Consider the following 16,958-nt stretch of genomic DNA (forward strand, 5'->3'; position numbering starts at 1 on the left):
AAGGCAACAATTTCTCCCATCAAAACATGCTCCCAACGGAAGCCTTTGGGTACGCCTGAACTCCCCTAGGGGGCCTTTACACAATTCCACATGCACCTGGACTCTCTGTGTTTGCACTTTCCAAACAACCCTAACCGCAACACTGAGACGAATTTAAAATAGTTAAATATAGATAGGTAATGAGGGAGTCAGCTCCGGTGGGGCAAACAAGAGAGGAAGCTCCTCCAAATCCATAATTTTTAAGTTCTCCAATTTCTCTAGCAGTTCTTGGAGCAGCTCCTCCTTCTGTGGGGCTACCTTCAACCCTTTTGCTTCCAAAGTGTAAACTTTAAATCTGAATCGTGGAAGCATTCTGGCCTACCAAACCGAATGTTATCCATATAATGGAAAATAATTACGTCACACCACGCTGTCCGAATTGGTTGTAATGCCCAGGCCACGTAGAATTGACACGATGTAGGGGAATTCCTCATCCCCTGTAGGAGCACTAGCCATTCATAGCGCTTCGTCTGGCCCTGTTTGTTAATGGGGGATACTGTAAAACCAAATCTGTGACAGTCCTGTGCCACCATATCTGGTTGCCTGGACTGATCAGCTCTCTGTACCAACATGTCCTCCACTGGTGTGGTTCTCGGCAGTGTAACTAAGATGTTTTGAGTTTTTGGGTTTGCATTATCAAATGCAAGCATTTTAAACACACTGCTTTTAGACCCCGCTGTTAGATCAGGATGGTCAGGAGTTGCTGCCCACAACCGATCGATAAATTTAGCATATGGTTCCCCAGGGGCCTGTTCTACAGATGCGAATGGAGGTGCTTTCTTTTCCCCTGGGAGATTAAGAAGAGCCCTCAGTGTGAGTTGCGCAGCTGTTTGGTGAATAATCACAGGGAACTGCAACCAAATCTGGGTATTGAGATAAGGACCTGTCCCCATTAACATCTCTGCAGTGATCCCATACAGAGGGTTCCCCAGTTGACGCAGTTGACCCGCTTCCCCCTGTGCTAACCTCAACCATTCCCTTTCAAACAATAACAATGGGGAAGGAGTTAACAATAAGCGTGCCAAGTTTTGACAGTCAAGTGGACACATTGGTTTTGCCTGGAAAATCCATTGAACTATCTGTCGAGCCGCCTGGGATTGTAAACCATAGTCCAGAACCATTTTTTGAGCTTGTTGTAGAAGCTTGCAATCATGAGGCTGCCACAACCCGGTGCATTGCACAGGGTCGATAATAATAGGGCAGGCCAAGGATGTAGCATGCCAGTGCCCCTCTGTGATGGTGTCACGTCTGTCATTGGAGCACCTGTCCCTCCTTGGTGCTGAAGCGACGGATAATGAGGGAGTCGGCTCCGGTGGGGCAGACAAGAGAGGAAGCTCCTCTGAATCCGTAATTTTTAAGTTCTTGAATTTCACTAGCAGTTCTTAGAACAACTCCTGCAGTGAAGGTTGATTTTCGCAAGCTGCTGCCGCACCTCTCGTTGGCAAAGCATCCCGGGTGGATTTCTTGCTGCCTGGCAGCAGCACTGATGCTGGCAGCGCAGCTTTATCAAGATTTTCCGGCATGGGGGGTGAGGAGGGCAGCCCCCACTCCCCATCAGCACTCTGCTCCGATAGTCCCTTAGTTATTTCTGCCGCTGATTGCTTTATTGGAGACGTCATACCCCAAACCAGAGTGGGTGCAGGAACTGACGATAAAGATCGTGCCAGCCGTGTTTCTGAGGTCTCAGGTATTGTACTCGGCGGTCTGTCAGTCCCAGACGGGACTGACAAGGCTTGCACCACTTCCACAGCGAGCTGCTGTTCAGTTTCCATACATTAATCACTGTGTGCCACGTCCCACGTGCATCTTTATCCAGCTTCCCACTGGAGATGGCGTTATCCCATAAGCGATCCCCTACGTGCCGCCACTCAGCTGGGCCAAACATTAGAGGGATTCCCTTCAGCAAACCCTCCTTCTGAGCCCGGTGCACCAAGGATTTGATCTTTTTTACACTGCAAGATACACCTGGACTGGAGAAAACACCAGAGAGAAGCTGGAGAGCCGCCTCCTGCCCCGTGGCTATGTCAGAGGAGCCGCAGGGGGGCGATCTCCACCGCTGTGCTATGCGCCAGCTCGCCACACGGTGGCGCCCGTTTGCCGTTTCCACGGACGCCGCCGATCTCCCGCAGCGACTCGGCCCCGGATTTCCCGCGTCTCGCCGCACGACGTCACTTTCCCGCGTAAAACCGGAATACGTCACTTTCCCGCGTTTCGACGCACGACGTCACTTTCCCGCGTCTCCCCGCGATCTCTCTGTTCGGGTCTGTGCTCGGAGTCTCTCAGAAGAGACTCACACGAGATTATTGGTCAAAAGCACTCAGACAAACCACTGCACGAAAATAACCCCACCTGCAAGAACACAGCCCCCTGGTGGTCAGCAGTCGTGTAGATCCCGTCCTTGAAGCCAGCTGCTGGCAACGATATTTTTCTCAATTCCTCAATTGGGCGATGTGGGAACACTGTCATGGGAACTTCTCACAGTCGTCCTGGTAGCGTGGCTTGCTCAGCTGCAGCAAGTCATGGGATCTTTGCTGTTTCAACAATCCCTCAACAAGGTGGGACCCTAGAAAACACGTACGGAGCCCCTTTCTCCCATCAAAGCATGCTCCCAACAGAAGCCTTTGGGTAGACCTGGACTCCGTTGGGCAGCCTTTACGTAATTGCACATGCACATGGATTCTGTGCGTTTGCTCTTTCCAAACAACCCTATACGTAACTCTAAAGTTTCCCCTAAGACTATCGCCTAACCCTAACCGTAATCTCTAACATTAACCCTAATCATAACCCTAACCCCTAACCTTAACCCTAAATCCTAACACTAACCCTAATCCTAACCCTAACCTTAACCCTAACCCTAACCCCATAAAGTGCCCCAACAGAAGCCTTTGCGTACACCTGAACTCCCCAGGGGAGCCTTTACGCAGCACCACATGCAACCAGACTCTGTGTCTTCACTCCTTCTGAACAACCCTAAATGTAACCCTAACCGGAGCACTGAGACAAATTTAAAATAGGACCCCAGAAAACGCGTACGCAGCCCCTTTCTCCCATCAAAAAGTGCCCCCAACGGAAGCCTTTGGGCACACCTGAACTGTTATCCGAGGGGTTACTGCAAAGCAGCTGTACCCTGAATATGATCTGGAGCTCAATGACTAGCACCGAACCTGAGGACTGCCATATCCTGCAATGACTGTTACCGGCCCGTTTTGTGCTGTCATTCCTGTTTAGATCCAGCAGGAGGCTGTCTCAGATGTGTGTTTGCAAACTTTTAGGAGTGCTGTCAACAGCCTTGTTCTAAGAGGCTTTGGAATGTCAAATTATTAATCTCTCAGCTGGTTCCTGCTAGTGGAAAGGGGCGTTGGAGATGCGGACTTTTGGATAAATTTGTTTTTGTATGCTACCCAATCACCACTGTTTTTATTTTTTTATTGGAAATGTAATGCAAGGTTGATGCAGGCTATTCCCATCAAGCCTTTGCCTCTCTTCAGCATCCAGGGTCAATTTGGATATGCTGATCTGCAGGTGGAAGAGCTACTGCTGAATGGATAGAAGTGAGGGCATACAAATGTGCAATGGAATGGCTGCTTTGAAGGAAAAGAGAAATCCTCAGAAACAGGGAGGGCAGAGGGTTGAAGATGTTTGGTTTTGTTTTGCTTTTGAGGATTGGATCTGGAGAAGTTTGAGTGGTTTGTATTTTTGTACTTAACCACTCAGGTACCTAGAGATTTTTGTATCGTTCCTACAGTAAAATGTGAAGTTGTATTGAACTACCCAATCTGAATAAAGCAGCTCTCACATCTCTCAGCAATTCACTTTAAGAGCCTGGGAAGCATGAAATGAACTGGGGAACAAATCCTGAAAATGCGTTCTAAGACAACTTTGAGATCTATTATTCAGATCTTGTTTGGGGACTCAGTGGAGGCAGCGTGACAGTAACGGCTGGGGGCAGAATTCCCTGAGCTCACTTCTAAATGCAGTCACTGAAAGCGAGCGGTGTCCTGAAATGCAAAATTGTGTTGAGAGCGTGAATGTTTCAATGTCAGGTGCTGGGACTGAGGGTGACTGTACGGCCTAAATTTGGCTACTTCGTGCAGTTCTAGGAACGCTGGTGCAGCTGTAGCTGTGCCGGCGTTCTGCCAGCTCCGAGACTCACGCTTCTGCAGGGATGGTTTACGCTTCAGTCAGCACAAGACAGCCGTCAGTGGAAGGTGTCCTGATCTCCGTCCATTGTCCACGATGGATGAACGCACACAAACCCAGCCAGCTAAGAGCAAACTGCCCTTGTTGAGTCTGCAGCAGGCACAGGAACGTGCCACGGGGTGGCAGCTGTGCTCCACGGCTGCCTTGGCTGCTAGTTGCAGTGCAGGGAGAGCCAGAACAATGGGAAGAGTCCAGGGTTTGAGTTAAGGACTTCAGGGATGCTTCAGGCCTGGACTCTACTTGGGTGCTTCCCCACAGTCCCTCTTAGCGCTCCTCCCAGAGTTGCTCCTTATGCTTTCAGGGCTACCTCGAGGGTAAAACATGCTCACCTTTACCCAAATCCAGCAGAGGAACAAATACCTTCTATTGCTCAATAAGGTTTATAAATCTGGAAATACACAAGTCTGTAGTTCAGATATGTAGCTGGGAAAACACTGCAGGTTGTAACGGCAAGTATGTCTTCAGAATTTTCATTTAAACTTACAAAGTTTATTTCTGCTAAGTCCAGTCCACGTCTAATGAGCTAATAGAAAACAACTGGTATTACAGAACTTCGTTTCATGGAAGAGCAGTACACGCTGTCTGCAGGCAGCTGCTAAAGGGCAGGATACCACAGACCCCTGAATACCCTCGGTACTAAAAAAAAAAAAAAAAAAAAAAAAAACAACACTTTTTTTAATGAATCAGTGTTCTTTGTAAGTATTGCACCCTGTAACAGTCTCTTTCCCCTGGGGTCGCTCTCAGTTTTATTCTTATCTTTAAATCATCTTTGTATCAGTTCTCTACAAGCCCCTTTCCCCACCACACACGCCTACTCCGTGTTCTAGCCATTTCCCTGTGTTGCTTCAAGTAAGCTGTGTTTTCTCCTTCACTGCCTCCTAATCTGATTTTGGGCTCTTGTGTGTCTGAAAGTGGGGCTGATGTAAGGAAAACACTCCTGCTATGAGAACATGGGGGAAAATAAAAATTTGTGCAGTAGATAAGTTATGCTGCTGGTTGCAAGGAACAAACAGATCTGTGCAATCAAGGGAATACGGCTCTGTAAGATGCTATCTGTATTTCCTGCTGCTCAACAATTTGGGAATGGGTTTCTCTATCCCCTGGCAACCTAATAATCCTGAAGTCAACAGGAATTTTGGCACAGCTAACTCCTGTTAATGAACTGTTTGCAATGCTTAATAAAAAAAAGATACAGCCTGTCAATGAAAAAATGCCTCTCTGATTAAAGTCATCTCAAGGAAAGGGTGGAAGTGAACTGCAATTAACCTCCTTCTTTCTGCTGTCCATCATTCTGTCAGCGTGCAGCGACGTTATTGTGCTACAGAGATTGCTTGTGGTGTTCGTGGGCCACCTCAGCAGCCATCTTAGGAACGCTTTTATCCTGATGGCCCAGCGTTTTCTCCAACTCCTCTCTCACTTTAAGCTGACAGTCCGAAATTGCGTTCCGTATGCTCTGCAGGTTCCACTGCGTTCTCAGGAGAGCGTCGTCCAGTGTGAAAACACCATCGCGTATTCTTCGCACTTGGGTGCACACAGCACATGATTTCAGCTCCAGACCGATCTCGTGAACAATTTTTCGGAGGTACTGCTGAGTCTCGTGCACGCAGTGGATTTCTAGAAGGTCAGAGAGATTCTTTAAGAACAGGCCAAGAGATGGCACAAGCTCAGACCTTGTCTGTAAACACAGATGACCCTCACACTTATGCTGAAAGAAATAATTCAGTAGAATAGACTATTTAACATACAGTACAGGTAGATTATGATTTTCTGGAATACTGCAGGATGTCCTGGGTCCTCCAGAAATGAGTATTTTAGAAAACAAACCCACGGATTCAGAAGAATCGTACAGAGGTTTAGCTATTTTAAAGTGGATAAGAAGGGGGACCTTTGTAATAAGAGACAAATGATGTGTGAGGAATAGGAGACAAACTGCAGAAAAGCAAACCATGCTTAAACACCCTCCCACGTCCCCTGAGCTGCGTTACACTAAAATACTGGTTAAAGGAAGAACTTTGTCCCACAGGTATTTGCTTTACAAGATGTCTTGCCTCAGTCTAAGATCCTTTTGATTTTGGAAGCTACAAATCATGCATCTCTACAGTGATTGCTAGTTGATATAAGAGTTCCCACCAATTCATTCTGCATTGTTACTAACAAGAAACTGAATTTTGCCAATATTTTTGCCATGATATATGCTCAGACTTCCCCAGTGCAGTTTGTACCAGTCCTACCTAGCTGGAATTCTGGAAGCGCAAACTGGAGGCACCGGATTGCTGTGATTATCGGTGGGCTCTTTCCCATGGGGCGAATCAAACCATTGACAGCCAGCTCATAGGCCTCCTGTGTTTTCATATCAATGTTAGAATGCCTGGAAAAGGAAAAAAAGGAGCAGAGCAGACACTGAGTACTTCTCTTCAGTGGGATTCAAAATATACCCGCTCCCAGTTAAAGCAGAGCTGCACTTGTTATTATTAAACCTGCCTATGCATCAAGTTTTTGCATAATTTTAATGCTATGCTATGTGTACTGTCAGTAGTGTTGCACAGTTTAGGAGGGAGGTGCTTGGTCACGTCTAGAAGATATTTTTGTAGGTCCAGCTGTAGCTAATAGGTCCTAAAATAGCTGGAGATTTCAGAACACAAAAGGCACACTTAGCTGCTGCCTCCAACCAGAGTGCAGAGCACTCCAAGTAACTTCTGTCTGTTCTTGTTTAGCACTCCAACCTTTAAAGGCTTTGATTGTGGTAAACAAAGTCACCTCATTTCTTTTAAAGATCAGCAAATGGCAGTCATACCAGGGCAGCTGCATTTCCCCACTGGATACGTACAGCAGCAGGGCCTTGTGATTCGTTCCTTGAATGACAGCAAGAATCCGTTCCAGCTTCTCCCTTGTGATATGATCTGCAAATATTAAGGTAGAAACAAAAGTCTCAATTATCCATCCAGAAACTGGAAAGACAGCAGTCTGAAATGTGCCATCAGGGTATTACCATCCCTTTGGCAAGCAGTTGCATCTAAATGGGCTGATGAGAGCCGCTGAGAGGTGGCTTTAGCAGGGCAGAGCCAACTCTACTCGCTGTACCATGCTAATGCACCAAGCAGCACAGCACTGCTCTGCAAAGGAAGAATCATTTCTCTTAATTGATTTCAAGATGTTGGCTCCAGTTCCTCCTATCAAGTGTTTGAGGAGCCTCATTCAGCAGAAGCTTCCAACCGCTATCTCTAGGCATGATTTATGGAGAGGTCTGGGTCTCACTCCACCCACAGCAACCACTGTGCTCAGGACTCAGCCTGGCCTTGTATTTATTGCAGTTGGATTCAGCACAGGGGGACTAAGACACCTGCAACACGTGGGCTGCATGCATAAACACAGACCAGAAAGCATTTAGGGCATACCTTTTATCACTGTGTAAGTTACCTGCTTGGATTCAGTGGGAATGCTATTTGTTTTGTTGTTTTTTTCCACGTGTTAGCTCAGTTCCTTACCAAATGTCGCCTTCTCTACTAGCTTCCCGGTGTCCGAGAAGTCCTCAGTAGCTTTCCCAAACAGCCCACCGACGGTGTAAACCTTCAAGGAGAGCAAGGAGCGTGATTTATCAAGGAAAGAGTGAGCAATGGAGTAGCAATACTGCACTGTGCAGCCGGCAGAAAGTGCGAGCTGCTACGATGTTGGACAAAAAGACTCCTGTGTCCTCTACACATAGGCCACACGTGGATACACACATGAAGGATGAAATTCTGGACCCAGAAAAGCTCTGAGAAGTGTCGCTGGGTTTGAGACTCAGATTCTGCCACGAGGCCAGCGGGGGGCACTGGGCAGGGGTCAGCCGTGGCATTGCACTGGGGTGTTGTGAGCCCAGTCAGGGCCCACACCTACCTTGGTCAGGTGGCAGTGGTAGCGATCTGTGAGCAGCTTGTTCCCGTGGCCCACGCCAAGCACTGAAACACAGGAGAGAGGGGCACCCGTTAGTCACCCACACCTGCATTTAGGCAGCACTGCACGATCAGTGATGCTTTCCTTCCCCTCCAGACAGGGCCACGTCTCCTCAAAAGCTGTGCCTGAGGAACACGGCAGGACTACGGGGCATAACTACCGGTGTCACACAGCAGAGCTCGGTGTCTCAGAACATCCCAGCGCTCCCAGCACCCCACAACCCATTTTTCTCATGTTTAAGCACTTTTATTTCCCCCTGGGCAGCCAGGCACGGCCGTTCAGCCCCGCAGCACCCCATCCCTCACCGCCTGCCCTCCCCGTGCCCTCGCAGCGGGCAGGGACCCACCGAAGACTCCGGAGGCCTTCACGTCCAGCCGGTGACCAGCGCCAACCTTCAGCTGCCTGAACCGGGGGCCTCGGACTGCCAAGGGAAGAAGCAGCATCAGGACGGCCCTGCCACCCTCCAGGCACCCCCAACCCCGACCCCAGACCCTTACCGAGGGGGTGCTCGGCCAGCACCGGCACCCATGCGGGCACCAAGCCCGGCTCCCCACCGGCACCGGGGGCTGCGGGTAGGAAGCGGATGCGCTGCCTCGGGGGGGGCTCCGGGGCCTCGTTCAGCTCTGCCAAAACACGGAAAGGTCCCGGGGGGAGTGAGGAAGGAGGATAAAAACCGAGGACCCCCAGAGAGGATCCCGGTGCCCCGCGCAACCCCCCCCCCACCCTCTCCAAGCTCACCGCGCAGCAGCCGCGCCCGCACCGCGTCCCGGACGCGGCACCACGACACCCCCGGGGGCTTGTAGACGGCGAAAAGCCCGGCGGGGATGCTCGCCATGCCGTGCCGAGCTGTACCGAGCTGTACCGAGCTGTACCGAGCCGTTCCGGGCCGTGCCACCCGCTCCGCCCCGCCGCTTGCTTCCGGGGCGGGGGACTCGGCATGCTGCGCCGGGCGGCTGCGGTCCTGGGGGTCCCGCTGCTGCGGGCGACCCCCGGGGGTCCAGGTAAGAGCCCCCTCGCCCTCCCCTCCCTCCTGCCCCGTTACCCACCGAGAGCCCGGGGAGGCCCCGCCGGGCTCTGAGCCCCGCCGCTGTCCGCAGGCAGAGCCGGGCTGAGCCGCGGCAGGCCCCGGGAGGAGGAAGATGAGGAGGAGGAGGAGGAGGTGATGATGGAGGCGGAGGGGGGCTTCCCGCTGTACCCCGGCCACATCCCCACCAGCCCGCTGCAGAAGGCGCTGCTGGCTGCCGGCTCGGCGCTGGCGGCACTGCGGGATCCCTACAGGCACGGTAAGGTGGCCCCGGGGGGGGTCCCCCTGCCTACGACCCCCGGTAACCCTGCAAAGCCCATCCCGAGCCCCCCGTCCCCTGGGTGATGCAGTGGGGCTGTGTTCCTTCTCCTGGCCCAGAAAGGCACAAGCGCAGGGTTGTGGGAGGGGGCGAGGGGTCCCCACCACCCCCAGCGGTCTCCTGCCAGCCCCTGCGGTGCCCCCAGCCCCATCCCGCTCCCAGCTGGCAGTGAGGAGGAGCAGCCCCGAGGCCGAAGATCCTCGCCGAGCAGGGATTTTCTTTGCCACAAGCTCCCCGCCTGATCCTGGCCACGGGGATCGTTCCCCAGTTTCCTCACCTGCCCCCCGAGGGGGGCCGGGGGGCACCAAACCGAGTGCACATGCACCCACTGCCCACGCCTCACCGCCCACTCTCTCTTGCAGACATGGTGGCAGTCCTCGGGGAGACCACGGGCTGCCTGGCCCTGCCGAGCCTGCGGGACAAGATGAGACACCACCCCGAAGGTTACCGCATCCTCCAGTGCGTCCCTCCGCATCCGCATCCATCCCTGTCCCTCATCTGTCTGTCCGTCTGTCCTTCCACCTCTCCCCGCAGCAGGTTGGGGTGAGGAGGGAGCTCACCGCCGACCCCGTTCCTCAGCTCCCAGCCCCCGGGTTGCTGATTTTGCTTTATTCTGAATGATTTTGAGGCAGCAGCCTGTGGCAGGGCCGGGGGCAGCAGCACAGAAGCCCCTGGGCCCTGTTTCAGCTCTGCTGTCTGTTCTGCTTCGCTGCTGTCACTGGCAGCTGCTGTCTGTCCCAGCTGCGATGAGATCCACGGACACGGTGGGTTTTCTCCCCTGTGCCTGCTGCTGCGTCTCCTTGCGTTGGAGGCTTCATCTCCCCTGGTTTGCCTTCTCCTTGGGCACCTCCGTACTCCTTTCCAGGCGCCCACGGCATTTCCCTAAGCTGTGAAACGAGGCCTCTTGTCTTCCTAGACAAGACTTGATCGCTTTTGCTTCCGTGTCTACAGGGACTCATCGAGGACAAGGCTCAGGAGCAGGAGGGACTTAATAAGTCTCTTATTAACCACGATCTTACTGCTCGTTTGCTTTCCTTCTCTCCACTTCTCGTTATTCATCACGCCTGCCAGTTGGGTGTTGTTCCATGAAGGGGCTGGGGAAGGCTGCCTCGTGTCGTGTGTTTGTGCAGAGCCTGATCCTGCCTGGGGCTCTGCACATCCACCCAGCAAAGCACGCAGAGCCCCGGGAGCAGGGGCTGAGCCCCGGGGAAACTGCCCAGAGCGAGGGCACAGCACAGACACCGAGGGCTGAGGAGGGACGATCCCACCCATTCCTTGCCCTGCTGCTGCAGCAGGGATTTGTAGCAGCCAGATTTGTGCATGCGAGTATTTTTTTTTCAAGCTGATGAGGTCCCTTTGACACCAGATTTACAAGGAAGCGTCTGCAGCCAGGGTAAAGCTGCTGCAGGTCCTGCTTATCTCCCTGGCGCCTCCACTCCAGGAGCTAAGCAGTTTCTGGATCCACTGCGAGGCTTTTGTCATGAGAAGAAATCGTCCTTTGCATGGAAATAAAAGGTTTTTGTTTAGTCCCAGGGCCTGTTTGCCAGCAACCTGGACAAGGAGACCTTTCCGTGCATGGCTGCCACGTGGCTGGCGATGAAAGCCCGAGCAGGAAAGAAACTAAACCTGCGTTTAGGACAAATTCCCTCCCCTATCTGGGGCTGTTGCTTTGAAGTCCTGGCTGCTTTGCAGGGGCACTGAGGAGATCTGCTCCTGGGCCTGGCTGCCAGTCAGCACGCAGCACGGCGGCGGCTCGGTGAGGAGCAGACCGAGGTTCTTCTGACTAAAATTGCTGGAGGGGAGCAAGACGGGAGCTCCTAGTGCCAAGGCTTTGGGTCGAGCCCTTCAGCAATGATGTGACCCAGCACGACGAGGGATGGGGCCAGCAGTCAGGGTCCATGCAAGAAAGATGCTCCTGGAGGGCAGTAGCTGGGGTGGGGGGCTCCAGGTCCCCATTTCTCCGGCCCCCCAGCTGTGGGGGTTTCACGGCGAGGCTCGCTGACTTGTGTTTCCCTTTCAGGGAGCGGCCTCGCATCCGCCTCTCCACCCTGGACATGGAGCGGCTGCGGGGGCTGCCCGACGGCACGCTGGGCCGCGAATACGTCCGGTTTTTGGAGGATAATGTGAGTGTGGGGGTTAAGAGGGTGCTAATAGGTCTCTTGGCAGCCTGTGCCGAGAGCCACAGATGAGCTTTAGAGGGAGATTAGAGCCGTGGAAAAAACCTGTAGGGCACCCTCAGGAAATGAAGGGGATTAGTGGGATCTGCGAGGCTGGGATGTGGCGCAGGGTGTTGCGTGATGCTGGGTACGTCACGGGTGCTGTGTGGTTTTTGTCTGTGTCAATGACAGCCACATCATTAGGAGGGGGGAGACGTGCTGACGGGGAACTCATGTCGCTGATTAATGACTGAGACCTGAAGCCTGAGCTCTGGAGGGGCTGAACATTTCCCTTTGCCTTGACAGAAGGTTTCTCCGGACACCCGCATGCCAGCCAAGTTTGTGGATGACGAAGAGCTGGCGTATGTGATCCAGCGGTACCGGGAGGTTCACGACCTGATGCACACCCTCCTGGGCATGCCCACCAACATGCTGGGTGAGCAGCCCTGGGCTCGGCGGTCTGAGCTGCCCAGCAAACCCCGGGGATGGTGTGCAGCCACCGGCCGCTCCCAGGAACCAAACGGGGCCAGACTGGTCAGATTCCCCGATCCTTCAGCCCAGAGAGGCATGCGGGGAGGTTTGCAGCATCGCTGTCCTGCAACAGGAAGCCAAGAAAGCATGGGACGTGCACCCTCTGTCACCCTGCAGGGCGATGCACTGCTGGTGGGTGGGTGTTTGTGCAGCCCCGAGGGAGCGCGGTGTCACAAGCTCTGCACGCAGGCAGAAGAGCCGGGGGTTCCTGGTTGTTCCCCAGCCGTGTATCCCCGTGTCCTTTGCCCTCATTTTGTGTCTGACTCAGTGGCATGTCACAAGCTGAGCCTGGCTGATGAGCCCGTGGGAACCGGCATTTCAGGTCTCTTAGGCTTTGGCTGAGACGGGACCGGGGTTGGGAATGGGCTTTCCCATGCTGAGAGACAGGGAGAGCCGTGCGGGGAATCCTGGTTTAGCATCTCCTTGCTAAGGATCTGCAGGAACCCAGCCTGCTGGGGGGCTTTTCCCAAGCTGCTGGGACTCTGATGGCCCCGTGCTGCTCTCCCGGGGACGGCTGCTGGGCTGTCCCTGGTGGGTAACGCAGGAGGGGACTTGTCCTGGCATGGGATCGTGCTCCCCGCCTGCTCCCCGCCTGCTCCCTGCCTGCTCACTGCCGCCTTCCTTCCTCGCAGGCGAGGTCGTGGTGAAATGGTTCGAAGCCGTCCAGACCGGGCTGCCAATGTGCATCCTGGGAGCAGCCTTCGGCCCCGTCCGTCTCAACGCACGGTAGGCACCGATGAGGGAGGCTCTGCCCTTGGGGACGTGCCAGCCTTGGTGATGTTTTCCAGCCCAGACTCTCCCGTGTGCTGCCAGCATCTTCTTTCCCCAGCACACCAGGCAGGAGGAGCAGGGCCCAGCCTGGATGCTGATGTTTGGAGCCAGCAGGACCCTTACAGTGCTGCTCCCTGCCCCAACACTGCTGTTTTGGTGGCCCAGCACAGTACGGGGTTGCATGTTAACCTGAGTTCTGGTCTCAGGTTTGCTGCTGACTGTAACCCTCCCAGCTCGCTGTCCTCTTCGGTGCCTGAGTTTCCCCTGTGAGATAAGCAAGAGGAACGCTAGAAGGGTGGAGGGGCACAGGGTTTGCATCTGCCTGCAACAGGGACTTGGAGGAGAAAATCAAAATGAACATCTTCTGCGTGCTTTGTTCCAGAAAACTGCAGGTCCTGGCTACGGAGCTGGTTCCCTGGGCGATTCGGAGCGGGCGCAATGCCAGCTGTATCCTGAATGTCTACTACGAGCAGCGCTGGGAGCAGAGCGTGGAGTCCCTGCGGGAGGAAATTGGCATCCTCCCACCCCCAGCTGTGAGAGTGTGAGAGTTCAAGCTACAGGGAGGGGACGGGGGATCCCCCGTTGGCAGACAGCAGCCGCTCCCTTGCAGCACTCCATCTCCTCCTGCCATGTGAGCCCCGTGTGGCTCTGCCACCAGCCGGCCCTGTCCCAGGGCCTGAGTTTTCTCCTGACAAGAGCTGGCACTCTCCTGTTGGTAGAGGCCACGCTGCATCTGCCCCTGCCATGACAAAACTTGACCCTTTGTGCCGTTTGTAATTTGGTGGGGAGTTGGCAAGTCCTGCTGTGCTTTTGCCAGCTGAGTTTGGCTGCTCAGGTCCCGCTGGCAGCAGCACTCTGGAACTGATGCTCTGAAATGCTGGGATGGGAAGGGAACAGAGCCAGCATAGCAAACCACCACTTTGGTGCTCTGCAGCTCTAATGCTGCACAGGTAAATCAGGTAAATCCTCCCTCCCTGAGGTTTAAAGCCGTATGTTAGTGCTGGGTCGGAGCTAAACCTGTGATTTGCAGAGCAGCCCAGGGGCAGGTTTGGGGTGTACAGCAGCCAGAGCCATGCTGGTGCCCAGCTCTGCTCCCCCGATGGATCAATACGGGCTGTGTTACCACACCGTGAGTGCTTTGTGCCCCTGGGAGCAGCTCAGCAGTGCTCAAGCTCTTTCAGACACGGCTCACGCCCTGGCACGCAGGGAGAACATCGGTGTCCTGGTGCAGTGTGCTGTGGCCCGGGGCAGGGTGGCTCAGCCCGGCTCCTCTTTCCTCTCTAGAAGCAGGCAGGGAAATAGCTCTGGATGTAACCCCTGCTGGATCTGCTGCTGGAGAGATCCCAGGCGGCCACTGGTCTCCCTGTAGTCCCTCCCCATCAAAAATGTGAAATCTGCACGATTGTACTGGGCTTTCAGTAGGAGTTGTACCCCTCTTAGACAAGGAAATGGCGTGATTGGGAATAAGGGACTGAATCCTGGGAGAGCAGGAACAGAGGCTGTTGGGGTGGTTTGTGCTGGGCTGTCTGGGAGCTGATTGCTGTGTGGCTTAATTAAACAGCCACCCAGACTGCCAGTGGCTGGATTGCAGAGCTGTGAAATGCTACGGCAGAGAGCCACAAGGCAGGTGGGTCTTTGTACGTGGAGGCTTGCTGTTGAAATTCCTTCTCGCTTAATAAAGTCTGTGGTGCAGCCCGTGGTTCATTATCCCTGTCCTTCCACTCACCCTCCCCGTCTGATGGGGAGATCTGACGTGGGTCTCTCATTCTTTGTCTGTGATGGTGGCAAAGGCAAGAGGCCGGGCATGCATCCCCAGGGGGACAGGAGCACAAAGTGGGCTGTGGGCTGGGGCTGCCACACAGCTCTGCGAATCCCCCATCCCATTCCTGGAGCAGCCTCATTGCAGCTGGGATTTGCACATGTGGAATAGGTTTGATTTCCATTGCAACTCCCCATTTTCAACCCTGGCTCTGACAAGGCCCCTCTGAAGTCCATGCTAACACCAGCACATGGGCTGCAGCCGCTGGAAGCAGCAGGGCAGAGGGCTGGGATCCCACAGCATCACCTGCAGGACATGGCCCTGAGTCGGCCCCAGCACTGGGCAAAGGGGACATGTGGGTGCCGCTGCCCCCGGGTGTACCCATGCTGCCGTCCTGCAGGGGAGGGAGTTCCTGTCCCTAACAAAAAGGCTAAGTCCTAATTCTGAGCTGGTTTCTTGTAATTTACAAAATACTCTCCCAGATTTTGTAGTCCTATTTTAAGCAGATAATAAAAGATATTTTATAAACATACAGAGTGAGTGGGAGCTGTCGTATCGTACTGGTCAAGGTGATAGGAGCAATTAGCCCTAAAACCGTACCCAGAAACATGCTTTTCCGTATCAGAAACATGTTGGGGCTTCAAGGCAGTTAAACTGAAGGGCAGGGGAGATTCACCTCATCCAGAAAGCCGAGAGCAGTGACCAAGAAATGCAGGAGCTGATGCTCCTGAGGAACATTTGGCTGCAGGTCGGACGCCAGAGGCCTGCCCGCCATGCTCACACAGCGCCGGGCTGCGGGTCGCCTGCTGGGCCGGTGCCAGGGCTGCACAAATAGCACGTAATATAATTTTAAACTGCATCTGTTCAGCCGCATCACTTAAGTGCCACTGTGGCTCCTGCTGGCCTTTACCATTGCTTTTCCTATCTGTACAAATAGAGGCAGGGGGTAAGTGGGGAGGGTTTTGGCAGGCCAGGCACAAACCATACAAAAACGTGTGGTTTTCAGGTTGTGTTTGCTGCAGACAAGTGGCAGCTCTGCTATCACCACCAGCGGGGGGCTGCCTGGCTGTTTGGGGACACTGTACCCCAAATACCAACACCTGGCACTGAGGTGACACTGCTGCTGAACCGCATGCTGCCCCCCCAACTGGTGCATGTTTATTAAGCCAAGGGAAGGGCCGTGCCCCCAAAATCTCCTTCTCTGGCTCATTCCCACACAGTTCCCAATAGCAGTGGCACAGCTGGTGCCAAGGGACATGCGGTGCCCTCAGCTCGACACCCCACAGCCCCAAACTCAGCCTGGCCCTGTAGGCCGGCCTGTGGGGCAGCGGCCTGCCCGGTTTCGAGGCAGTCAGGCGGCTTCGCCTGGCAGCCTCCTGGTTTTGCCACATCACCGTGCTGGAGGGTTTTGTTGTGTGGGTTCTTGGTTATTTATTTTTTTTATAAGGGGTGATGACGGAATCAGAAACACGCCAGGAACCCCGCAGTAGTGCCTGCTGCCGGTTTGCTGCTTGCTCTGAAGCGTCAGGGTGGTTTGTTGTTACGTCCGGACATGGAGAGGAAGATTTTCATCCCGGATGGGAGATAAAGCCACGGCACAAACACGGGGATCCACCTCCAGGCCTGCAATAGCCTCGTCCTCCGGCATCCGGCCCACATCTGTCCGGCTGCTGGCGCTGACAGCAGCACCGCTGGCGCAGGCGGCTCCTCGGGGAGAGAGGAGGAGGTTGGGGGGCAAAAAGGGGGCTGAACCCCACCGTGCGCCCCCCGCTGTGTCCCCCAAACCCAAAGGGGCTTCAGCAGGGCCAGAGCCCTGAGGTGTGGGGCTGGGAGGAGGCTGTGAGGGCTGCCCCACGCTTTCTGCCTGCTCCCTCCCCTCGCTGCAACCGAGACATTAAAAATCAGAGCCCCCCCTTTATTTTCTCAGCCACAGCCGCGTTCCCCTTCCCGCTGCACCCGGGTGTGAGGAGGGGGCTCCCCGCGGTGTCACCGTGAGCCCGGAGCCTCCTTTTCCCGGGTGGGGGCAAAATACGACTCTGGTGGGACTCGAACCCACAACCTTTGAATGACTCCCGTCACGCCGCGCTAGAAGTCCAATGCGCTATCCATTGCGCCACAGAGCCGTCGGACTGCCCCGCCGCCCTCGCTGCCTTTTCCCTTCCTTCCCCTCCTCCCTCCCCTTCCCCCCCCACCTCCCCCCGCAGCCCCCGGTCCCGTTCCCGGTCC

At 54.5% G+C, this 16,958-nt stretch overlaps 2 protein-coding genes and 1 non-coding gene across 3 annotated transcripts; 1 reads left to right on the forward strand and 2 right to left on the reverse strand.

The window, feature by feature from the left end:
• Positions 1 to 4,904: 4,904 nt before the first annotated feature.
• On the reverse strand, positions 4,905 to 9,050 carry TRUB2 (TruB pseudouridine synthase family member 2). Its single transcript, XM_032200588.1, has 8 exons — positions 8,911 to 9,050; positions 8,670 to 8,795; positions 8,519 to 8,593; positions 8,116 to 8,177; positions 7,725 to 7,806; positions 7,067 to 7,139; positions 6,471 to 6,607; positions 4,905 to 5,853 (listed from the first exon to the last, which is right to left on the reverse strand). The coding sequence occupies exons 1-8, from the start codon at positions 9,005 to 9,007 to the stop codon at positions 5,558 to 5,560; spliced, it is 948 nt and encodes a 315-aa protein (XP_032056479.1). The 5' UTR covers positions 9,008 to 9,050; the 3' UTR covers positions 4,905 to 5,557.
• A 53-nt stretch (positions 9,051 to 9,103) lies between these two features.
• On the forward strand, positions 9,104 to 14,672 carry COQ4 (coenzyme Q4). Its single transcript, XM_032200469.1, has 7 exons — positions 9,104 to 9,173; positions 9,270 to 9,455; positions 9,878 to 9,974; positions 11,536 to 11,638; positions 11,978 to 12,107; positions 12,835 to 12,928; positions 13,356 to 14,672. Exons 1-7 carry the CDS (start codon positions 9,110 to 9,112, stop codon positions 13,516 to 13,518), a joined length of 837 nt encoding a protein of 278 aa, XP_032056360.1. The 5' UTR covers positions 9,104 to 9,109; the 3' UTR covers positions 13,519 to 14,672.
• Positions 14,673 to 16,763: 2,091 nt separating this feature from the next.
• TRNAR-UCU lies at positions 16,764 to 16,855 on the reverse strand. The gene is given in 2 exon segments: positions 16,764 to 16,799; positions 16,819 to 16,855. It is a non-coding gene; the product is annotated as a tRNA-Arg (tRNA).
• Positions 16,856 to 16,958: the final 103 nt, after the last annotated feature.

This window comes from Aythya fuligula, chromosome 19 (genome assembly GCF_009819795.1).
Source record: "Aythya fuligula isolate bAytFul2 chromosome 19, bAytFul2.pri, whole genome shotgun sequence".
NCBI classification, from domain to species: domain Eukaryota; kingdom Metazoa; phylum Chordata; class Aves; order Anseriformes; family Anatidae; genus Aythya; species Aythya fuligula.